The sequence below is a fragment of the Delphinus delphis genome, chromosome 2 (assembly GCF_949987515.2).
Source record: "Delphinus delphis chromosome 2, mDelDel1.2, whole genome shotgun sequence".
Classification (NCBI taxonomy): domain Eukaryota; kingdom Metazoa; phylum Chordata; class Mammalia; order Artiodactyla; family Delphinidae; genus Delphinus; species Delphinus delphis.
This window is the reverse complement of record NC_082684.1, coordinates 88179959-88206535: the sequence shown is the minus strand read 5'-3', so window position 1 is coordinate 88206535 and position 26577 is coordinate 88179959. Positions and strand designations below refer to the sequence as shown.

The 26577-nt window shown below is 35.6% G+C and overlaps 1 protein-coding gene across 1 annotated transcript; it reads right to left on the bottom strand.

The window, feature by feature from the left end:
- Nucleotides 1–74: 74 nt before the first annotated feature.
- Nucleotides 75–20724, bottom strand: TERB2 (telomere repeat binding bouquet formation protein 2). The gene is made up of 7 exons (XM_060003573.1): nucleotides 20661–20724; nucleotides 20463–20544; nucleotides 19536–19675; nucleotides 17237–17298; nucleotides 13639–13724; nucleotides 5536–5624; nucleotides 75–217 (listed from the first exon to the last, which is right to left on the bottom strand). Exons 1-7 carry the CDS (start codon nucleotides 20722–20724, stop codon nucleotides 75–77), a joined length of 666 nt encoding a protein of 221 aa, XP_059859556.1.
- Between the last annotated feature and the right edge of the window lie 5853 nt (nucleotides 20725–26577).

Here is a 26577-nt window from a genome sequence, read left to right as displayed (position 1 = left end):
GAATTTAAAATTATGTACTCTTTTGGCAATATTTTACAGAAAATAAATGCCGAGATAGAAGGACAATATTTAACTTAGTATTTCCTCTTCAATTCGTTTTTTATAGCAGACATGTTAATTTCATTTTGAACATGGTATGCCAAATAACCTGAACTTCCAGGAATGAAGTCATGTAGCTCCCCAAGAAATTTCTTCATGGCATCAATTGATATATAACCTACAGAATAAAATATATATATAGGAAATTCTATCATATTATCTGCTTTTCAATGTCTTTGATTTATTAGATAAGATTCCCAAAGAATGTTTTTAGAAAAGAAGTAAAAAGAAGAAATACCAGTGAGAAGATTCTCCGTGAAACTTGATAATTATCAGGGAACACCTCCCTCCCCCCTTCACCACTATCCCCCCAGGCTTCTACCTCCTTTTAAAACACAGATTCTTGATTTGCCACTTTGACTACAGAGAGTGTGATGTACAGGTTAGGGATGGAACATAAAAGTACCTAGACCAAAATAACTGGGACATGTGTCTGGCTTAGAATGTAATCACTTAGAATTACCTATCCAACTAGCTACTCACAGCACAAACAGCTAGCTCATCTTCCCTAGTAGAGCAAGCGACACTTTCCTGCACTGCTAACACTGAGATAACAGTCTTTATTAAAAAATTAATAGGAAAATTGTTATCACTGCTTGGTCAACAAAGGTTACAGGTGTGAGGAATTCTGATGTCATTAATAATCTGAAATAGATATGAGAATCAAAAAGAAAACCTAGAATGGGGAGAGCTTAAGGACTCAATGACTTTAAGCAATATTTCCTTGATAGCAGCTGCTCATCTGAGTGATAATGTTTCATGTGTAATATATGTTTGTGGTTTATACTAAAGTTGAAACCTGGTTTAAAAGTAGATACTGTATGAAAAAAATTCTGGTAGAGCTCAGGGATGACTGAATTTAGACCACCACCATTATCACCAGGTTATCTATACAGTTTGATTGTTTATAATAATAGATAATAAATTCACAGTTAATAAATTAACTATGAAGCCAATCATATAAAATAGACTCCTATCTTTAAAGATATTTCAATCATAGCCATTTACTTCAGAAAATCTTTTAAAGCACAATTACTATACTCCATATTGTTCATGGTCTTTGCCTAACAGCTAGATTTCTATGTAAAATAAACTAGCACATAAAAATATTAATGTTTAATTAATTGCACATATACACTGTGTGAAGTTTCTAAAGATATATATGAGGATACAAAAATTTAAAATAATTACCATATTAATAAAAATATTCCTGTAAGTTAAAGAAGGATAGGACATTTATGCATAAAAATGGATTATTGTAGCAGTTTTGGAGTAGTTAGGACTTTAGGCTGAAGTTCACATACACCCAATTTAAACTAGCTTAAACAAAAGAGGAGTTTACTGGAAGGACATTGCCATATCAGTCAAACTATGAGGAAGGCAAACATATTGCTGGGAGTTGGAAATAACAAACATATTGCTGGGAGTCAGAAATAACTAGCACCAGCTCTCATGGCCATGTCACTAACCTCCAGTTTTTTCCTCTGCATGTTAGTTTCATTTTCCTCTCTTGACACAAGCTGGCTTTCCGTACATGGTAGAAAACATGCCCGCTGATAGCTCTTAAGTTTTATATCTTAGAGCTATGGTCACTTGAATAAGAATGACATGACTTGTTGCATTCCATGTCTAGAAATCCAGACAAAGAACTGTGATTGGCCCAGCTCAGATCAGGCATTCACTCCCAAACCAACTGTTGCGGGTAGGAGCAAGCTCATGTTTTAGAAAATGTAACCCAAATGAATTGGGAAGAAGAAAAGAGAGTTCTTAGGAAAGGCATTCTTGGTGGACAATTCCATATGAGTCTGTGGTAGCCAGCCCCCCCCAGATGGCCCTGAATGATCCCTATCTCCTGGTATTTACGAATTTGTGTAGTCTCCTCCTACTTTGTACTTGGGTTGGTCTATATGACCAGCAGCACTTGGCAGAAGTAATGATATGTCACTTCTGAGAATAGGATATAAAAAAGACATGGCTTCTGTCTGTCTTGGGCACACTCTTTCTCCCACTTGCATTTCACACTCTGAGGAAAGAAAGCTACCATGTTGTGAACAGCCCTATGGAAAAGTCCACTTGGTGAGGAGTCTAAGCCTTTTGCCAAAACCCAGCAAAAATCCAAGGCCTGCCAACAACCACATGCATGAGCTTTGAAATGGATTTTCCAGTCCCAGCTGTCCCTTGAAATAACTGCAGCCTGGCAAACAACGTGACTGCAACCTTATTAGAGATTATGAGACAGAAGAATCCAACTAAGATGCTCCAGGATTCCTGGCCCTCAGAAACTATGTAATAGTAAGTGTCCATTGTTTTAAACTGCTAAGTTTTGGAGCAATTTGTTACACAGCAATAGATAATTAATACAGTATCTACTATAAGTTCCCAAACTTTTAATTATCAGAATTTTTGTTTAAAAATTTTTGCCTGCAAGATATTTATCATTATTAGTAATTTTTTTCCTTTTATTAATCACACATGTAGCTGTTAATCAGACCTTTTTATCATGGGTAATAACCAGTGATATCAGACCTAGAGGATTTAATTCCAGTCAAAAACAAAAAACAGACCAAAAAAAAATCCGTTGATATTTTATGGTACATTGGTAATGCCTGTATATATTTTTGGTTGTCACAACTTAGGGGTAACGGGGGTGGGGAAAGGTTTCTGGATGGGATACTACTGGCATCTAGTGGGCACTGGCCAGGGTTGCCCTCTCCAACAAAGAATACCTGTCCTAAAATGCTGGCAGTTCCAGGACTGAGAAACCCTGTTCTACAGTATAGTCCAACTTGTACTTTCTAAAACCAAACATCTAATTAGTTTTATTTTAAGAGATTTAACATTCACTGAGTTGAACTCAACCCATTTTGAGGAAGAGACAGTCAAGGTATAGTCACAAAAATTGATACCACTGCCTAAATTAGAACTCTCATTCACAACATTTTCAATTAACACAAGATGATTTTCCCAACAAGAAGTTATTTCTTCCTGTACAAGCAGATGGGCATGACAAAAAAGGAAGGACTGTCACTTTACCTCAAAATTAAAGACAAATGAATTATCTTTTTTTTTTTGGCCATACCATGCAGGATCTTAGTTCTCCAACCAGGGATCAAACCCGTGCCCCCTGAAATGGAAGCATGGAGTCTTAAGGGGCATGGAGTCTTAACCACTGGACCACCAGAGAAGTCCCTGAATTATCTTTTAAAAAATGAAGCTTTCTTCCAAGAAAGTGTTATTTTAAAATTTAATTTAGAAATATAAAGAAGGAAGATAATTATTCAATTGCACAAATTAAAAAAATCAAAAATTTTACTTCTACTGATAAAATCAATACCAGCTTACCACAGGTTAAAATTATACTTTAAAGATTCTACTAATGATTATTTTTACAGTTCTTTTTTAGTTTGCTTTTATATAACACTGTCATGTCTTTTTGAACAGTCAGACGGCAATGAAACATAGAGCAACATTGTTACTTGTCCAAAACTAAGCATTTGTCTTTATTATGTGGCTGATTTTAATATTTATCATTGATCTTTATAATATGTTATCAAACACTTGGTAAGTCCAAATGAACAAAAGATATTTAGTACCTGGTGATGGAGTTGCCTGAAGCAAAATCAATACCAGTACTATACCACAACCATGGTTTAAGGTACCTACACTTTATCTGAATATGTAGGTGTAAGGATAAATCTAGGCAGCAATCAGCTACTCCCAGTCTTAGTACTTAAGTACAGTTGACTCACCAGTAAGGTTGGGGTTAAGGGTGCCAACCCACCCTGTAGTCGAAAATCCACTTATAATATATAGCTAGCCCTGGGGATTCAAGGTTCCTCTTATCTGTAGTTCTACATCCACAAACTCAACCAACTGAGGATTATGTAGAACTGTAGCATTTATTATTGAAAAACATCCTCTTATAAGTGGACCCTCATAGTTCAAACCCATGTTGTCCAAAGGTCAACTGTACTTCTACTTAGTTCATTGTCCTTTGGAGTCAACAATTGCTCCTAAGAGTTCCAAAACTGACTTTTCTACTATCACAGTTGGATAGAAGTTTTCTTTGATGTCTCCAACACTCAGCCCAAAACTACACATTAAACGTTCTTTTTGAAGTGCTTTTCTGAAAGCTATTTTACATCAAATGAACAGAAGAAAAAAAATAATAAAACAAATGTCTAGACAAATTGGTTAGAAGGAACAGTAATATGAGAGAAGACATTTAGGAATTTGTGAACTAGCTGCAAGAGGTAGTTTTGACACTGCTAAATAAAGAGAAAATGATAAATGTACAAATGATTTTATAATGAAATGTCAAAAAGCCTATACTGTTTAATTGCAGTGTCTTAAAAACAATTTTTTTAAAACCTCTATTTTTAAAATTATCAATGACCCTGCTGAATACTACCCAGATCAAATTATCCAAATATTATTTCCTTATCTCACCTCACGTAGCACTATCCAAATCCCAATGGTCACTTTTCAACTAGTTCCCTTGTTTGCACCCTCTCAATGTCAGCCTCAGTTAGCTGTCTTCTCTTTATGTTGGGCACTAGGAAACCCAAATATGGAGTCCATTGACACCTGGATGATCCATGAAAGGGCTTCTGGGCATAAGTGAGCCTCTTTAAATTACATGTAAATTTGTGTGTTATGTTTGTGTGTGTGTATGCTTAGGGAAAGGGACTTATGTTTCATCAGATTCTCAAAGGAAACTATAATTAGAATTGTCCATACAATTAATCTTCCAAATTGGGACACTTAAGAGTAAAGCAGAAACTAACACACCATTGTAAAGAAATTATACTCCGATAAAGATGTTAAAAAAATAAAAAAGAGTAAACGCTAATGCCAGGACAACACGCAGAAATTGGGACTGTCTTATGTAAACAGGGGTGTGTTTTCACCTTACCCATAGACCAGGATTTTTTTTTAACATCTTTATTGGAGTATAATTGCTTTACAATGGCGTGTTAGTTTCTGCTTCATGACAAATTGAATCAGCTATACATATACATATATCCCCATATCTCCTCCCTCTTGCGTCTCCCTCCCACCTTCCCTATCCCACCTCTCTTGGTGGCCACAAAGCACCAAGCTGATCTCCCTATGCTATGTGGCTGCTTTCCAGTAGCTATCTATTTTACATTTGGTAGTGTATATATGTCCATGCCACTCTCTTACTTCGTCTCAGCTTACCCTTCCCCCTCCCCGTGTCCTCAAGTCTATTCTCTACGTCTAGGGGCAGGACAGACCAGCATTTTAACACAGAAAATATGGAGCCTGTCTTTGGATTAGTTCTGCAGATTAATTTATTTAACGTGTGAATGATGTCTTCTATTAGCATGTATAATAGAGGGGGCTCTACTTTGTACAAAATATTCCCTTGTTTCTTCCCTACTTGGGTTGACTCTAAATTTTATTTTAAATTACCTGTTACCATGTTGTTCACTGGATAATTCTGAAGAGGGAAGTACATCTGCTTTTCTACAACTGGAGTCCTTATAAAATGCTTTTCTGTGCTATAAAATATAGAAACACATAGAAAGTCATGTTTATATTTTTTTGGACTTGTTTTACAAATGAGAAATGATTCCAGGCAATATATATAGCAATCTAATTGCTCTGTGATCAGACTTCAGTCTTACTGGGTGAAAACATTAACTACGAACTTCTTTGTGCTTCTAAGTAATACAAGGGCCCATACAGATATTTTTGGCTTTCTGGGCTGCTTCCTAAAACAAATATTTACTGAGTAAATACAGATGTGGGTCTTTTTCTCAATATTTTTGAAAGTATAATAATGCAATAATACTTTATAATTAGATAAAAAACAGATATACATATGTAATCTCAAATATGTTAAAAGAAAAGGCTCCATTTTAAATAATCACAGCATTTATTATTATTCAGTGTTCAAATAATTGGAACTCTATTAATTCGTATTTCCACACTTTAAAATAAATAAAAAATGATGTCTGGGAAAATCATGAGGTATACTAAGTGACTTCTAAGTTAAAAAGAACAAAAGTTAAATTATTCTGAGTGTGGTTGTATAGTATATAATTAATTATATTCTAATTTTTAAAGAGCTAAGCAGTTTTCAACTAAAATATCCTATTTTCTAACTGCCAAATAACAATTTACTATATTTAGACTACATATAATCCATAGGTAATACAATTGTATGAAAATAAAAACCTTAATAAAAAATTGGAGTCATCCTTAAATTTATTTTCCTAAAAATTCTAAAATTACACTGAGTGATAACAAAGGTTTTACTTTCAATTTGTTTAAAAGTTAGAGTTCATCTAAACTCTTCTAAAAGAAACCATAGCTCAGTTAGGATGAGATCCTACAAATAAAGCAAAACAATATTCCCAGAAAACTCAGGGACTAAACAAGGATACCCATTATCATTGCTATTATTTGCCATGGCTCTAAAATTTCTGGCCAAGCAAAAAGAGATGAGGGAGGGGAGAGAAAGAAATGGAAGAGCTATCTAGTGAAATGGAAGAGTTATAAAGTGAAACGGAAGAAGAAATAGTTTCATTATTAACAAATGATATAAACGTGTACCCTGAAAAGCCAAGAGAATCAACTGAAATATTTTTAGAATCTTAAAGATTCCAAGTGGGTAAATATAAGACAAATACCCTCAAATAAATGACTTTTCTATGTTAGCAATAACTAATGAAGGAAGAAATGATCCAATCCACAATAGCAACAAAATTCATAAAAATCTAGGAATAACATAATAAGCAGTTTCTGATTCTATCTGTAGAAAAATCAGGAAACTTTACTAAGATATAGAAAAGAAAAATAAAGAAAAACAAAAAAGCATTGTCTTGGATAGGAATACTGAAAATTATAAAGACATCAATTCTTCTCAACCTTTAATATAATTCTCAATAAAATCCCAAAGGGATTTTAGTGTTTAAGAAAAAAATAATTCTAAAATTCACATGAACAATCACATGTTAGAAGATCTAATAGGAGGCAAGAACAAATTTACAATAGAATGAAAAAAAAAACCTAGGAATAATCTTAAAAGAAGTATAAGATTTATATGAAGGAAATATGAAAGTGTTTTTTAAGGGCCACAAAAGAAAACTTGAACAAGTAAGGAAAAAAATACCATTTTCTCAGATAGGAAGATTCAGCATCAAAGTCTCCCTAAATTAATCTATATTTTTTTGTAATGTCACTAAAAATAACAACGGAAGTTTTTGTTTTAATATGAACAAGCTGGTTCCAAAACTCAGATGGAAAAGTAAACCAGGAAGAATAGTTAACTAAGAAAATTTGGAAAAGAGTAAGGAGGAGGAACTAGCTCTAGATATTAAATCATATTATAAACAACTGAAACAGAATGGCACTGTTGCATGACAAATTAATGGAATCGAATATAAAGTCCAGAAATAGACCCAGATACTTATGTGGATTTAACCTAGGATAAAGGTGGCATTTCAGTAGAGTGGGGAAAAAGATGAATTATTCAATCAATAGCCAAGAGTAGGTAACTATCTGAAAAAAAAAAGAAGGTAGATCGCCACCTCATATCTTACACCAAAATATATTCCAAACGTATCAAAGATTTGAATTTAAAAATAAAGAAATCACTAAGAAGAAACCATAGCAAAATAATAGTAATCTTAGAGAAGACTTTCCTAATTATGACATAAAACTCAAAAAGCCATTAAAGAAAATATTAATAAGAATGAATACATATAGTAAAAAATTTCTGAATGCAAAACCCAACATTTTTAAAGTCAAAAGACAAACATAAGCTAATAACTGTAATTTATTTCACAAAAAATTAATTCTCCTAAACGTAAAGGGTTCTTGCAAAAAAATAAAAGTCAATAGAAAAACGTGCAAAGGATATGAACAAACAGTTCACAGAATAGGAACTATAAATGGTTCTTAAACATATGAAAAGACATTCAACCTCACTCATAATGGCAATTCAGACAAAAAACTAGAGTAAGATACCACTTTATATCTATCAGATTAGGAAAGACCAAAACATATGTTAGCACACTGTGTTGGAGAAAGTATAGAAGAAAGAATGGTGACTAACCATCCCAGTTTACCCTAGATTGAGGGGTTTCTCAGGACATGGGCTTTTCAGTGCTAAAACCAGGACAGTCCCAAGCAAACCTGGATGGCTGGTTACCCTAGCCTGGAAAAGGTACTTAAATACACAAACAATAGGAATGTAAACTGGTTTAACCTCTATGGAGGGCAATTTGACAATGATTGTATCAAGGATACAAAATGTATATGCCTTTTGACCTAGCAATTCCCCTTCTAAGAATTACCCTAAAGACACTCGCACACATGCAAAATGACATTACATGATCAATCACTGAAGCACTGTTTTTAACAGCAACTTAGAAATTACCTGAAAGTCCAGTAAAATAGGAGACTAGTTAAATAAATTATGGTAAATCCATACAATAAAATAGTACACAGCACAAAAATGAAAAAGCTCTTTATGTAGTAATATGGAATGATCTCCAAGGTAAATTATTAAGAGAAAAAAGGCAAGGTGCTGAACAATGTTTATAGAATACTACTATTTGTGAAGTAGTATATGCATATATAAGAAACTGATAACATTGGGGTTGCCTCTGAGAGGGAAACTGGCTATCTAGGAGCCAGTATATTTCATAGTTTCCCCTTTTGTGTATCTTGGATTTTGAACCAATATACTTCCTAAAAATAGGAATATACTTCCTAAAAAATAATTAAAATTTGAAAGTAGAAAAATAATAAGTAGGCATGAAGAACTAAGGAAGAGATTTTTAAAAGGAGAGTATCACACTGGTCAGAATGGCCATCATCAAAAAATCTACAAACAATAAATGCTGGAGAGGGTGTGGAGAAAAGGGGACCCTCTTGCACTGTTGGTGGGAATGTAAATTGATACAGCCACTATGGAGAACAGTATGGAGGTTCCTTAAAAAACTAAAAATAGAACTACCATACGACCCAGCAATCCCACTCTGGGCATATACCCTGAGAAAACCATAATTCAAAAAGAGTCATGTACCACAATGTTCATTGCAGCTCTATTTACAATAGCCAGGACATGGAAGCAACCTAAGTGTCCATCAACAGATGAATGGATGAAGAAGATGTGGCACATATATACAATGGAACGTTACTCAGCCATAAAAAGAAACGAAGTTATCTGTAGTGAGGTGGATGGACCTAGAGTCTGTCATACAGAGTGAAGTCAGAAAGAGAAAAACAAATACCATGTGCTAACACATATATATGGAATCTAAAAAAAAAAAAAAAGGTCATGAAGAACCTAGGGGCAAGATGGGAATAAAGACGCAGACCTACTAGAGGATGGACTTGAGGACATGGGGAGGGGGAAGGGTAAGCTGGGACAAAGTGAGAGAGTGGCATGGACATATATACACTACCAAATGTAAAACAGCTAGCTAGTGAGAAGCAGCCGCATAGCACAGGGAGATCAGCTCGGTGCTTTGTGACCACCTAGAGGGGTGGGATAGGGAGGGTGGGAGGGAGGGAGATGCAAGAGGGAAGAGATACGGGGATATATGTATATGTATAATTGGTTTACTTTGTTATAAAGCAGAAACTAACACACCATTGTAAAGCAATTATACTCCAATAAAGATGTTAAAAAAAAAATTCCCTGTGCTATACAGTAGGTCCTTGTTGACGATCTGTTTTATATAGAGTAGAGTGTGTATGTTAATCCCATGCTCCTAATTTATCCCTCCCCCCACCCTTCCCCTTTGGTAACCATAAGTTTGCTTTCTATGTCTGTGGGTCTGTTTATGTTTTGCATATAAGTTCATTTGTATCATTTTTTTAGATTCCACATATAAACAGTATCATTTGAAATAAATAAAAATAAGAGGAGAGTAATGAGTTTGGTACTTACTTGCCTTGTCAGGTGTATTAAAATACATAAAGTTATATAACTTAAAAGAATATTATGTTTATATCAAAATAGATCCATAGATTAATGGAATAAAACAAATAGTCTAAAAACAGATCTCCAGACATTAAACACAACATATGAGAATGGAAATCACATCAGTTGGAGATAGATTTATTCTTAAAAAACTGGTGGAAAATTCTTATTTGTAAGACAAAAATAAACTTCGATCTTCACCTATTACCATACATCAAAATAACTATCTGCAGAATTAAAAACCAATTTGATACCTGAATGGGAAAGGACTTTTCTGAACATAAAAGCGATAGAAGAAACAATAAAGGAAAAGTGATTAGTTTAACAATGTAAAAACTCAAAGCTTGTATCTCTAAAAAATATAAGCCAGAGAACAATCTGAGGAAATAATGTGACAAACTGGCAAAAGGATAATATAGCTAAAAATGTCAGACAAGTTGATAAGAAAAGCAATAAGACTCCCAATAGAAAATGGAGAAAGGATAAAAACAAGTCACAGAAAAGAAAATGTAAAATGCTAATAAATTCAAAAAGATTCAAACCTACTAGTAATCAAAGAAAAATGCAAATTAAAACAAGATGCTGGGCTTCCCTGGTGGCACAGTGGTTGAGAGTCCGCCTGCCGATGCAGGGGACACGGGTTCGTGCCCTGGTCCGGGAAGATCCCACATGCCGCAGAGCGGCTGGGCCCGTGAGCCATGGTCGCTGAGCCTGCGCATCCGGAGCTTGTGCTCCACAACGGGAGAGGCCACAGCAGTGAGAGGCCCGCGTACTGCAAAAAAATCCCACAAAAAACAAGATGCTATTTTTCATCTATTAAATTAGCACAAGCCTTCTTATTAATACTCAATATACTGATGAGGATGTGGTGAGACCAACACTGGTGGCAGTTTTAAATTTGTACTTTTGAGGGAAGCAACTGACAATAGGCATCATGGCCTTTAAAAACACTCATACCTCATTAATACCGTAAATTCCACATCTGAGAATTTACATTAAGAAAATTATCAAGGGAATTCCCTGGTGGTCGAGTGGTTAGGACTCTGTGCTTTCACTGCCAAGGGCCCGGGTTCTATCCCTGGTTGGGGAATTAAGATCCCACAAGCTACATGCCACAGCCAAAAGAAAAAAAAATCTAAAAAGTAGAGAAAGATTTATTTTTAAAAAGATGTTCATGAAGGTGCCACAAGAGTAACAAATTGTAATTTTTAAAAAAAAATTAAAGGAAGGTGGTTAAACAGACAATAAGATTAAATGCCATATACAGCCATTACAAATCATAATATTAAATAAGGTTTTTCAGAATGGGGAACTGCCCATAGAATATTAAATGGAAAATCAAGAGACAGACTATATCTGCAGTCTGACCTCAACTCTGCTTAATGTGTATGTCTATAAAAAGTTAGCAAGAAATGTACTAATGTTGATGGTGGTTATCTGAGTGGTGGGTTTGCTTATAATTTAAATTTTCTTTATTCTTTTCTTTTTTAGTAGTTTTTCTTTTTTTAGCATTTTCCATCTTGACAAATTACATGCTTTATATTTATAATAAAATAATTAAGAACAAGAAAAATAAGCAAAAATTCATGCCATTTTCAGAAGATCTGGGAACTTACTGGGAAAGGAAAACAGCATAGTGATTAAGAGTTTGGACTCTGGATCAGCTAGAGTCGGTGTCAAATTATGTTCACTACTTAAATAATATTGGGTGAATTATTTAGCTCTCTGAACCTGTTTCCTCAATTGTGAAATGAGGCTAATGCTATTTAACTATCTTATAAGGTTGTGAGCATCAAATGAAATACTGTGAACTGCTTAGCTCACAAATGTCTTGTATTTGGCAAGTGTTCAAAAACTAGCTCACCACTTAGTGTTCACTATCACTAGTAGCATGCCAAAAAAATAAACTTCGAGTAGGGACAAAGTGTATTTTATCTATGTTTGCACTGCACCCTCTGGTGGTTCTACAAAGAAAAAGGCTCTAACTAGACACCTACTTTGTCTATTTTTGTTGTTGTTATTGGAAAATACTGGACATATTTTCCCCAGATTTGTAAGCCCTCTTTGTATATTAAGGAAAATAGCCTTTGTCAAATACTTTTTCAAGTGTATATTTTTCTTTTGTCTTGGTTTATGGTATTTTTATTTCCATGTGCAAGTTTAAAATATTTTTGGTAGTCATATTATCAATCTTTTCCTTATGCTTCTGCATTTTGCAGGACAACCATTTCTTTTTTCTTTTTTTTTTTAATTCTTTTTTTAAAAAATTTATTTGCTTGTGCCAGGTCTTAGTTGCGGCACTCGGGATCTTTAGTTGTGGCATGTGGGATATTTTAGTTGCAGCATTCAGGCTCTTAGTTGCAGCATGCAGGATCTAGTTCCCTGACCAGGGATCAAACATGGGCCCCATGCATTGGGAGTGGAGTCTTAACCCCTGGACCTCCAGGAAAGTCCCAGGACAACCATTTCTTGAAAAAAAAAAAAAACCATATATATCTGATGTCTTTCCAAGTCAAGTGAATCACTGGGAGTTACTTTACTTTTTAATTTCTATTTCCCATTCTTCTCTTACAAGGTCACTTAGGATAACCATTTTCTTCTACTTCTATTTCATTTTTCTTCCTCTCCTTACCAGCTTCTTATCTCAGAAACCATAACAAGTTCAAAGGAGTGCTATACATAGAGATCCCAAAGACCTAGAATATGGATACTCAAACCCAAGCGGTGGATTATCTAGAAGTCATAGGACCATGAAGCAATAGTTTACTAAACTTAAAATAATTAAATATAAAACTTTATGTTAAATCAGATAATAACTTATTTCAAATTAAAGAAAAACAGGAGGTACAAAAGGTATAAAAAATTATGGGAAAAAACTTAAAATTAAAAAAACTATATAAATTAAACTCATTAATTCTTATATTGAAGAAAGATCATTTTTATTTCAGCAGCTAAATACCAGACTTTCATATAGTTAATGCTCCCTATGAACATATGAAAACCACTGAACTGGAAAATACGGAATTAGGACTAGATAATGAGTAAGTCTGAAACAAGGGGGCCTCTCAGAGATTGGACCTAACACGATGGCAAGTCCATGTCTGTTTGTCTTTTAAGATATAATTTTAATTTCTTAAACCAAAGTAGCCACTTTACGAACAATTTGGGAAGGAAAGGGGGAAATCACCCAGAACTCCCAATCCTAATAAAATTACTGCTAATATTTCTTTCTTTCTTATTATAATACATAGTTTAAAAATAATGTAACAGTGATCAAAATATACATAAAATTTTTGTTTATTTTCTGCAAGGATAGTCTAGCATAATAGTTAAATGCATGCATTCTGGAATTAGACTGACCCAGTTCAAATCCTGCTTCTTCCCATTTAGTAAAAGTTTGTATGACTTTGGGCAAATTACTTAATCTATATATACTTGATCTCTTTTTCTGTATGGCAATGGTGATAATGATATCAATCTCATAAGACGACTGTGAAAATTAAATGAGATAAACACACAGTGTTCAAAGGTGTCTATACTTAATTGAATATCAGTGAAGTATACAAATTCAGTACCTTTTAGATAATTCTTTTTTGTGATCCGTTGCTAGTACACTGCTTTCCCTAAGGGACTTTATTTCATTTGGTGTTACTTCATCATGCTGAGAGCAAAAGAAATCACATTTAAAAAAATCAGCACACCAATGATGCAATCAATAATTTTTTTAAAAAAGTAAAGAAAAAAATTGGCAATATATATCAAGAGTCACAAAAATATTTATACACTCAGGTCCATCCCATCTAGTTTGGTGGGAAAAACTCACAAAATTTTGTACACACACACATACACACACAGAATTATATTATATATTTTTAGAGATACGTAAAGAAAGAAGACCAGGATTTTTAAAATATCAGCTGTGTTTGTATTAGATAGTAAAACTGACTGATTTTATTCTCTTTTTGATTTTTTGAAATTTTCCCTAATGTGGTCATATTACTTTTTAGTTTAAAAAAATAAGGAAACCAAAAAAAGTATTATTAATTTAAACTTTCTTAAAATCCTTGACTTGAAAACTCCTAGGCTTCCTGTGAGCTACAAATCAAAAATATGAAGTAAGCTGAACAAATTAAGTTTCCCCTTAAAAATTAAAGTGGAGTATTTAGCTATGAAGTTACAAAAGAACTAAATGTATATTAAGCTTTTCCAAAAGATTATGTGAAAGTGACTGACCTCAGATACTGGTACCTATCACATAATATGTTTACTTAATATGCCATTAGGAAATTTCTATATTTGGGTCACAAATCCACTCCAAACAATAATAATGTTCCCCAAATTACCTTCCAGGTTTACCCTTTTTAAAAAATATTTATTTCTTTATTTGGCTGCATCAGGTCTTGGTTGCAGTGTGAAGGCTTGTCTGTAGCTTCTCTCTAGCTGTGGCACGTGGGCTCTAGAGCTTAGTTGCCCATGGCACGTGGGATCTTAGTTACCTGACCAGGGACTGAACCCACATACCCTGTATTGGAAGGCGGATTCTTAACCACTGGACCACCAGGGAAGTCCCCAGATTTACCCTTATTATTGCCATTGGATGAAGTACCTTCTACTTACATATTCCATGGTTACATTATTATAATTGGATAATACTCAACATCAATCAATATTTGAAAGAACAAAATCCTTTATCGTATAATCATACAATTTCTAGAGTCAACAGTCAGTACAGGCATGTGCTACTAATTTTTTAGTAGAAAGAAACATTAGATTGGATTGGAGCTGATAAAATCTGGTTCCACTTTGCTAACATCTGGTTATGTGAACTAAGTCAGGTCTTTACCTTCTTACCTCAGTTTTCTCATTTCTAAAACAGAATGATTAAATTAACGAACTTTAAGGGCCTTTCGGTATACTCAATAATTATTATCAAATAATAACCATTCTACCACCACTCATGTCCCTGGAAACACTCTGACAAGTCAAGGATTAGATATTTGATCCTTAACATAGCCAATGATACTAAAAGAGCTATTATTTTCAGATGATGACGCTTTGGGAAGAAATAACAAGTTAATGAAAGGAATACAAAATGCATAAATTAATTGCTGGGCTTTAGACATAGAGATTTTCTCTCTTTTTATTTTGAAAAAATTCAAGCTTACTGAAAAGTTAAAGAATAATACAATAAGTACTATATACCTTTTGCCCAGATTCACAAAGTGTTAACATTTTTGCCACCCTGCATGCCCTCTCTCTCTCATTTTTTATTTTTGCTGGACCATTTGAAAATATTTGCAGATATTATGACATTTCACTCAATCTTTAGCATGCATTTTCTAAAAAAACAACAACATTATTTTATCATTTTAATACCACTATCATAATTAAGAAAATTAACATTAACTCAATATCACCTAATATATACATTGCATATTTAAATTTTTCCGACTGTCCTCAAAATTTCTTTTTTACATTTTTTTAAATTAAAAAATCCACAATCCATTCAAGGTTCATACATCACATTTGGTTCTTATGTCTCAATCTAGAACAGTCTGCCCTGTTTTTTTTTGTTTCTTTATGACATCGTTTTAAAGAGTCTAAGCCAGTTAGTTGCTTTGTGACATGTTCCATAATCTGGAATTATCTGAGTATTTACTCATGATTAGATTCACAATTTTGAACAAGAACACTACAAGATAATATTGTGTACTTTTCTTTTTTTGGCACCATGAGGTGGGCGAGATCTTATTTCCCTGACCAGGATTCGAACCGGGGCCATGGCAGTGAAAGTGCCGAGTCTTAACCACTGGATCCCCAGAGAATTCCCTATATTGTGTACTTTTTATTATATCACATCGAGCTGAACATAACAAGAGGTTGTTCCAATATTGGTGATGCTAAATTTTATCAGTTGGTTATGGTGGCGTCTGCCAGGTCCCTCCATTGTAAAGGTACAAGCATTGCTTGCCTTTGTAATTAATAAGTAATCATCAATGAAGTGATCATTTTAGATCATGATTTTAACACCCATTAATGACACTTGCCTAAACCAATTATTTTACTGGGGGTGGTACAGTGCGAATTTTCTATTCTATCATCCTTTCTTCGTTTATTACCTTTTATTCTGAAAGGAAATTTTCCCTTATCCCACCCTTTCCTTCCTTCCTTCCTTGCTTCCTTCCTTCTTCCTTTTCCACCTTTGTTCCTCGTTTCCTTCCTCTGTTCTTCCTTTTTTCTTTCTTTATGCTTTTGGAGTATCACTATGGAATCACGGATTTTTAAAAAAATTTAATGTATGGGCTTCCCTGGTGGTGCAGTGGTTAAGAATCCACCTGCCAATGCAGGGGACACGGGTTCGAGCCCTGGTCTGGGAATATCCCACATGCCGCGGAGCAACTAAGCCTATGTGCCACAACTACTGAGTCTGCACTCTAGAGCCCGGAAGCCACAACTACTGAGCCTGCGTGCCACAACTATTGAAGCCCGCGCGCCTAGAGCCCGTGCTCCGCAACAAGAGAAGCCACCGCAATGAGAAGCCCACCCACCACAACGAAGAGTAGCCCCCGCTCGCTGCAACTATAGAAAGCCCGTGAGCATCAACAAAGACCCAATGCAGCCAAAAATAAATAAATTTATATTTTAAAAAAATTAATGTATATAATCCATTATTCTTTTTGATGCTCAAATTATCCCAAATTTGGCTTTGCATAAAGATTCTGAAATAAGTCACAAGCACAGGCAAATTTGAGGCAGGATGGCAAAAGCTAAAAAACTTTCAGTATTGCACACATTTATTAAGGGGTATTATTCATAACATTTAACAAATGGTACGACACAGGAATTAATCAAATAGCATCTACACTGGCAGTAAAGAACTGGTAAATACTGTGTACCTATTACTCCCTTAATATTACTGAGATTTCCAAGTTTTTTCAAATTTTCAAGTTTTTACGTGAATAATTTTATTCATACAAAAAAATCTCAATTTTACTAAGGTACTAGTGTAAAAATAATGTCAAACTAGATATGTTCAATAAAAGCATGTCCTTTAAGTTCCTTACTCTGGGTCATTGGTGCTAACATATCACAAGTAAGCATTTTTAAGATTACATTGCTTTCAAAATTTTTTGAAACTGTAGATTCTAATCGAGCACCTTAATTTACTCTTACCTTTTCTATCAGAGAATGTTGGTCTTGTTCCCAAATAAAACTACCAATTTTTCTTCTTATTTCTGTAGTAAGAAAAACAAATCCAATACTGTTTTTTAAAAAGTAACTTTGTAGAATTTTCTGAATTTTGTTTAGGTTTCAAATTTCTAAGTCAGTATTATTCCACTTGCATCAAAAGTACCTAAGATACTTGTTTAAAATGCAGATTCTTATTGAGCCAGATCATTGAGGAGAAGCTGGGGAATTGCATTTCTAACAAACTCTCCAGATCACTCCAGTGCATTATGAGAATCATTGTTGTAAACTTTCTTGGCTGTAATACATATCTTCATCTGATGTCAGTGTCTTTAGGCCAAGCATTATAAAGAAGACAACTGTCTAGTCAAAATAAAAGGCATAGGGCTTCCCTGGTGGCGCAGTGGTTGAGAGTCTGCCTGCCGATGCAGGGGACACGGGTTCGTGCCCCGGTCCGGGAAGATCCCACATGCCGCAGAGTGGCTGGGCCCATTCCATGGCTGCTGAGCCTGCGCGTCTGGAGCCTGTGCTCCGCAACGGGAGAGGCCACAACAGTGAGAGGCCCGCGTACAGCAAAAAATAAATAAATAAATAAAAGGCATAAAATTCCTGAATCTGTAGAGTGCTTCAAGAATTTACTTTGTTAAAAAAGAGGTTGGATGAACAACATGTCTAGTGGGCGTGGTAGTACAGGAATTCTACAATGCTCAGCATGTCAAAGGACTATGAAATTATCTTAAATCAATGATCTCAAAAGTTTCCACAGTATACCACTCAAGGACAAAAAGTTAACATTCCTCTAGACCTAAGCTGTCCAATATAGCAGCCACTAGACTAGATACATATTGAGATGTGTGGCTAGTCCAAAACGAGACGTGCTGTAAGTTTAAAATAAACAATGGATTTCAAATCCAGTATCAAAAAAGAATGTAAAATTTATCAATAATTTTTATATTGATTATATATTGAAATGATAATATTTTAGATACATTAGGTTAAATAAAATATTTCTTAAAATTAACTTCATCTCTTATTAGTTTTAATGTGGGTATTAGAAAATTTTAAATTAGTGTGTGGCTTACACTTGTTTGCCTCTCACACTTCTACTAGACAATCCTGGTCTAGGTGAATAATAATGCATACTTTTCATTCTTAAAAAGGATCATGTTTTCATTTAAAACAATTTTTTTTAAAAAACTGAATGCATTTTAATGTAAGATGCTAAACACAAAGACTTAATAGGAGTGATAATTTAAAATTAGATCAGATAGTCATTCCACAATATAAGTTCCCTGAAGGTGGGTATTCTCTGATTTGCAGTTTTTGAGTAAATCAATTCTCCTATCCAGTCATTAATTTATTTGCATAACCACTTAGAACAATTTATTTTTATAAATTATAACTAGGTCTCACCAGGACATCAACTATAGAAGGAACCCAATCTTTGGGGTTTCCAAAGCTCTTCTATAGAAACATTTTTCAAGTTTTTTTGTTTTTTTTTAAATACTCTGCTCACTGGGAATTTTTACTACTTTCAGTCTGTCTTTCTAGGGATGGACACATACACATCGAAAAACACATCAAGAATTGGACAATAATGCAAGACTTACAAAAATGGGATATTTAAAGTTAGTCCATAAAAGATAGGTAGGATTTGGACAGAACAGGATAAGAAAGGGGGTTCCAAGCAGGGAAAACTAAAAGGACCAATCTCAGAAGCAATTTATTCACTTGCCCTTTACTTGATAGGGTTGCTGAAATAATTAATGTGAAAGTACTTTCAATAATATAAAGAACAATATAAATATATGGGTTTATTATCACACTGAATCTTGAAATATCAGGAAAAACATCCATAAAAATAATGGTGAGATTCAAAACTAGCAACGAACATTTATTATATACTCACAGGTCAGACTACTTAATATATTATCTCATTTTATCCTCAAAACAACTCGGGAGGTGACAAAATTAGTAAGTGTTGGATCCTAGCCAGTGAACACTGTGAGGACAAGATCTGTATCTTACTCACCACTGAATCCCCAGCACCTTGGTTGAAACGTGGCACACAATAAGAGCTCAATAAGAGCTCAGTGAACGTGTGAATGAATGATAAACAAAGCGAGGATGCACACCCAAGGCAATCTGATCCAAAGTACATGCTTTTCTATTTATATTAAATGATACAAAACACAAAAATCTCTGAGAACAAAGATCAGTAAAGTTGGGTGACATAGCTGGATTTGGCAGTCTAACAGAGATTAGATGAAAGATCTTTGCTAACCTTTTTGAAGGCATTCAGGAGGAAGAATAAAATGACCTAAAGCCACCGAGTTTTTTATTTCAGCATTAGCTACTGCAGAGAGATAGCAGGCGTGAAAAACTGTAGCATTATCTTCTATGTAATCAAGACTCTGATATATTCTAGGAGAAAGAAAATATTTGAAATTATGCAATGAACAAGAATGTATTCAACATTTCAAAACAGAATAAATGAACAGAAAGAGAATTATTGGTAGGTAATCAGGAGACTGGGGGTGGGGGAGTGAAGGGGTGAGAAGGGGATCAGCCAGGACGGTGATCAGACGTCTGTTTTGTAAACATAATCGGACCGCAATGTGAAGGCGGATCACAGGTGGACAGATTGGAGGCACAGCAACCTCTCAGATAGACTACTGTGATTTGGGGGTAAGAGGTAATTTACACTGTATACTAAGATAGTGGCAGGAAGAACAAAGAACATTTACAGGGGCACAATCCATGGTGTTTGGTCATGGATTAATTGGATTAATTAATGGATTAATGGGGATAGGGGTTATTATTCAAAAGAAATTACCAAGGTTTTAAGTTTAAGAACACAGCAGCTGGTACAGGTATGAGAGGCAATCAGGAGATTTGGTTTAAACATGTTGAATATGAGGGTCCTTCAAGGCGCCACGGGGATGTGGGAGATTCAAATGGAAACACACCACTGGAACTCGGGAAAAGATCTGAGGACCAGGTAGGAAGCCATGCCATTGCGGCAGAAAAGAGAGGAGAAAGGTTAGCTATTCCCGCGCCTACTTCCTCCCCGCACATCTAGGATTGGACTGAAACCTTGCTCGTTTCCAGTATCTTCCTATTATCAATATTTATTAGTGGACTGCAACTTCTATCTCCAAATCCTGGCTCCTCATGACCCAAAAGGTACTGCCTGGTGGGCTTCAGGTACCTCAGCGTGTCTGGGTGTGAGGCATCACAGCTGAACAAGAAATCGGCGGCCCTCGGGTCACTGATGGTCCCCCCTTCGGCCACTGTGGAGGCAAGAGCACAGGGTAAGCCCATCAAGTGTCCTGCGGCCAAGGTACCAGAGGGAGGAAGGGGTGCTCCCCTCCCCACCTCAGCCACCCGCTTCTGCCCAGCTTCCTACCCCAGAACTGCCTCAGGTTGCAGCTGACGCTGCGGCAGAACCAAGCCCGCTGCCCTTGAAACATGGCGCCGCCTCACACGCCTCACAAGCGAGGAGGTGGGGGGAGGGGGCCAGGAGCCGAGATCACTGATTGGTCGGACGTCTGAAGCCAGCTCCATGATTGGTTCTCAGAGTAATGGGCGGGGAAAGCCTGAGGCGCAACGGAGAAGGTTCCCGTCGCTGCCAGCCTGTGCGGACCAGCTCGTGGTATTGTGAGGAGGACACTCAGCTTCCCCGGACTCGGTGGAGGACGCAGGTCAGTCGTGCTTGTGAAATTTAAACCCTAAGTATTAACAAAGTTGTTGTGCTGTGTTATTATTTTGAAGCAAAACTCATTTTATCACTTCATCTATAAATGTTTCAGCTGGAATCTCTAAAAGATGAAGACGTCTTAAAAAACAGTACCATTGGGGCTTCCCTGGTGGCGCAGTGGTTGAGAGTCCGTCTGCCAATGCAGGGGACACGGGTTCTGTGCCCCGGTCCGCGAAGATCCCACATGCCGCGGAGCGGCTGGCCCTGTGAGCTATGGCCGCTGAGCCTCTGTGTCCGGAGCCTGTGCTCCACAACGGGAGAGGCCACAACAGTGAGAGGCCCGCGTACCACAAAAAAAAAAAAAAAAAAATCATTGGACTTCCCTGGCGGTCCAGTGGTTAACACTCCGCACTTCCACTGCAGGGGACAGGGCTTCTATCCCTGTTCCGGGAACTAAGATCCCACATGGTACATCCCACATGCCGAATGGTGCAGGCAAAAAAAAAATAAAATAAAATAAAAAATAGCAATTCTTCAATATAGTCATATATCACCAGTGTTCAAATTATGTTTTCTTTATAGTTTCCCCATCCCCCGCCTTACATAAGTTTTAATAAGCTATATTTTTCTGGCGTTGGGTCCACTTAATCTAAAATTTAAAAAATATTGATATAAAGTTGACCATAAAACCTTCTATAATATTTTGTAATGTCTGCAGGCTCTGTGGCAGTTGTTCCTTTTCCATTTCTGATATGTTACTGATGTTAGTGCCTTCTTTTCATTTCTTAGTCTCACCAGAAGTTTGTCATTTTTTTTTTTTTTTTTTGCGTTATGCGGGCCTCTCACTGCTGTGGGCTCTCCCGCCGCGGAGCACAGGCTCCGGACGCGCAGGCTCAGCAGCCATGGCTCCCGGGCCCAGCTGCTCCGCGGCATGTGGGATCTTCCCGGACCTGGGCACGAACCCGTGTCCCTGCATCGGCAGGTGGACTCTCAACCACTGCGCCACCAAGGAAGCCCGAAGTTTGTCATTTTTATTAGACTTTTCAAAGAACAAACTTATGACATTTTTTATATGACTCCCATATATTTCTTTTGTATATCCTTAATTTCTGCCCTTATAATTTCCTTCTACTTTTTTTTTTTGGCTTTAAATTGCTGTTCTTTTTCTAATTTCTTGAAAGAGATGACTGATTTTCATCCTTTGTTGTTCTAATATGTGCATATAAGACTTATCGATTCCCTTTAAACTGTGTGCCAGTTTTTCAGATGTCATTTTTCATTATCATTCAATTCAAAATATTTTCAGATTTCCAATAGGAGTTTTTTTGATCCATGGGTTATTTAAAATATTTTAAAATTTCCAAATACATGTGATTAGTTATTTTGTTATCGATGTCTGGTTTAAATGAATTAAGGTCAAAGAATATAGCTTGTGTGATTATAATCTTTTTAAATTTGTTGTAATTTTCCTTCTGACTGAAGTATATGGTCAGTGTTCTGTGTGTGTTTACAAAGAATGCCCTGCAGCTGTTGGATGTTCTCAGGTGTTGGGTACACTGTTTTAACATATGTTCATTGAGTCAAGTTTGTTAATCATATTGTCTGATTCTTCTATCAGTTACTGAGAGAGGCATGTTAAAAATCTCCTAAGTTGTTTGTAGATTTATTAATTTATTGTTAATTACTGCTTTATCTATACAGAAATTATGTTGTTAGGTGCATGCAAATTTATACTTGTTACTTTTAGTTGATTGAACAAGCATTGAAATATAAAACGCAGAACTTTAAAACATGTAGAATAAAACATAGGAGAATATCTCTCTGACCTCTGAGAAGGATTTTTTTGTAAATGAGACACAAGTATTAAGCCATAGGAGAAGATATTTGCAGTGCAAATAACCAACAAAGGATTGGTATCCAGAACATATAAGTAACCCTATGAATCAATAAGAGACAATCTGATGCAAAAATGGGCAAACATCTGTATAGGCATTTCACAGAAGAGGAAACTTAAGTGGTTAATAAAATTATGAAAAGATGCTTCAACCACAGTGGTAATTAGGGAAATGCAAACTAAAACCAGGAGATACCATTATGTGTACCCACCTTACTGATAAAAACTGAATTGTCAAAGACATAGATTAATGGGAACTCCCACTGCTGGTGGCAGTGTAAATTGGCACAATAGAGTTGACCAACTGTTCAGCGTTACTTACTTGAAGATGTGCATACCCTATGTACCAATGCTTATCAGGTGTAAACCTAGAGAATTCTTGCTCCCATTTACCAGGTCACATATCCAATAATGTTAATGGCAACATTGTTGCTAATAGCAATAGCAACAGCAACAATTAAAAAAATGAAACAACTAGAACCAACTACTTACCTGTTAACAGTAGTTTGGATGTTTAAATTGTTGAATTTTCATACACTGGAATACAACATAAGTTTGAATTTTAAAAAAGCTAAGGAAGGCGTACAACATGATTCCATTCATTTAAAGTTCAAAGAACAGACGTAATGATACTATACTTTCTAGGAATACATACATATGTAGAATGGAAAAAACTAAACAATACATTTGTTGGAAAAACATACCTATGAATTATTTGCAAAACAGAAAAATCCAGACACAAAATGTAGAATAGTGATTACCTCGGGGCTGGGAGAGATACATAGGGGCCTTCAAAGGTTTTGATACTGTTCTATTTCCAAAGCTAGATGGTGAATTAATGAGTGTTTGTTTCTTCGTATTATTCTCCAAACTGTACATATACATTGCATACATGCTTCTGAATGTATTTTACAAGGCATTTTCCTTTTGAGGTTCTCACCTCAGTGAATCCCAACACACTGACTGGGGCCTCTTTATACTCTACTTCATTTTTTGGTTACTATCAGCCTCATCTCCTGTGGCCTGAGAGAAAACAGTATATAAGATAGCCCCAGTCATGCTTCTTAGTGAATACTATTCAGAGTCTATTTCTAGCAGGGAAATCCCGTATTGATGTTTCATAATTCATACTCGTTAGAAGAATTCCTGCCTTTTTTAAAATGTTATTTTATTTATTTATTTATTTACGACTGTGTTAGGTCTTCGCTGCTGCGCATGGGCTTTCTCTAGTTGCGGCGAGCGGGGGCTTGTGGTTCACGGGCTCTACAGCACAGGCTCAGTAGTTGTGGCGCACAGGCTCAGTTGCTCCGCGGCATGTGGGAACTTCCCGGACCAGGGATCGAACCCATGTCCCCTGCACTGGCAGGTGGATTCTTAACCACCATGCCACCAGGGAAGTCCCGAATTCCTGCCTTTAATTATAGTCTGAGTTCTAAGTAGAGGGATTGTTCAAATTACTCAGTATAGAATAACCAATTATAAAAATAACCAATTATCTGGGAAAACTGGGGGAAAATTTGTGTCATCTGTGTTAAGACAAGTACTGGAGAGCTGAGATAGTATATCAGAAAAAGTATTAAGGTTGACTCCTACAGATAGTGGAAAATATGTATATACCTGTGGCCTGTTCTAATTCCCCTGGTGATCTGAATAAAACATTCATTTTTTCTTTCCCTTTTTTTAAACACAGCTTTATTGTGGTATAATTTACATCTCAAAAAGTTGCCCATTATAAGTTTACAGTTCATTTATTTCTAGTATATTTATATAGCTATGCAACCATCAATACAAAACATTCATTTTTAAGAAGTATATTTTCCAAATCTAGATTAGAATTTATATCCATTCCTACTCATCTTTCATTATGTCCAACTTAATCTGTCTTTTCCTTAGAATTTTCTCCTATTCTGGTAAATACTGACCTCCCCTTTCTTTGAACTCTGTAGCACTCGTCTGTCCCCAAGGACAGACTTTAGATATCAGTTATCTAGAATTCTGTCTATGGCTTAACTAGACCCTCTTCTTTCTCCCAAATTCTTTGTCACATTACTTGAAATTTTACAGTGCCTAAAATCCCACCATTAGAATTATTTACTTATTTATATGGACTGTATATTAGCTAGTAAGTAGTATTGTGTTGATGTTAAATTTTCTGAATTTGATAATTTAGTACTGTGATTATGTAAGAGAATACCTTGGTTCTTAGAAGATACTTGCCGATGTATTTAGGAATAAGAATTATAATGCCTGCAACTTAATCTAAAGTAGTTCAGCAAAAATAACATTAGTAATAATTATACTCACACACAAAATCATATGCGGTGGATGTGGGGGAGAGAGACTAAGAAAATGTAGCAAAATGTTAATAACTGGTAATGTAGGTGGAGAGTATATGGGAGTTATCATATAAATATGTAATTTTTCCTCTACATTTGAATTTTTTTTAAAGATTAAAAAAGAGAAATCATGTTCCTTTAGTTCAGTGGTTCCCTGCCCTAGCCACACGTTAGTAAGCTTTTACAAACTACGAATGCCTAGGCCCCATCTGCTAGAGATTTTTATTTAATTGGTCTTAGGTGGGGTCCAGGCACCTGAATTTCTTTTATATCCCCCTAGATGAACCTTTTTCTTTCTTTTTATGCTTCTTTTATATCCTTCGAAACATATAGCAAGGCTCCAGGCACAAAATAGGCCCTTATTACATTCCAGTTAAAATGAATTCATTTTTTTTTAAAAAGGTAATTTCTTAAATGTAGCCATAACATGTCATGGCTGTTTGCCCAAATCAGCAGCTATAAATGTATGTATATTGTATATACCAACACTACACGAATATTACCTGTAGTTGTATGTATCCTTCCCACTGTGACAGATAGGATAGAGGGCTTTTATCCTGCCCAAAGAGCTGTGCTAATTGTAATTTTAGAGGGCCATACTGCAGGTCCTAAGTACTGCCCCCCATCTCTCCCAAAAAACCTGTCAGATATAGAGCATGAAGCCCAGTTAGATGGGACTTCCAAAGGAAGGGAAATAGGGGTGGTTCATCAAGGGTACTGCTGAGATCAATAAGCCTAAGAAGTTTAGGCTTAGAAAGAAGGAACAAGCTAGAGGATGAGTATATTGGAGAGGACACAATGAAATATATGGGTATTTAAATTATAGGCAGGAATGACTAAAAGGATATGGTCAAAAGTAAATGAAAATACTTAAATGTATTTGAATACAGAAAAACAAGTGCTCCATAGGTAGGTAAAGCAAGAAAAAGGGACTGAGAAAGAGTCAGAGATTTGCTGGACTAAAAAGTATCTTGAGAGAATTCAAGACAAGAATATAAACTAGCCCAGAACATTTTATTCTTTAAATCTCTGGAACAATTTTTTTTTAAATTACAGTAACAAGTTCCAGAAAATAAATGTGTTGCAAAATGTATATTAAAAGATAATTAAATAGGAAGAAGAGCACACATCTAAAAATTAATCTATTGAGTCATTATGTTGGAGAATAAGGACGGTATGATAGAATTTCTGAGCACGTTTTAAAAGGGTTCCTGAGCATCACAAACTCAAGTTGCATTTTGCTCCAGTTATAATAGGATGATGATCATGCTCATGAGAATGGCTCCTGTGTCATAGTAGACCCCAGAGAGTTAGAATGACAGCTTGAAAAGCTCCAGTGAAATCCACTTAGAACAGTGAGAACAGAATTCAATTTGTGAATCCTCTTTTCATTATT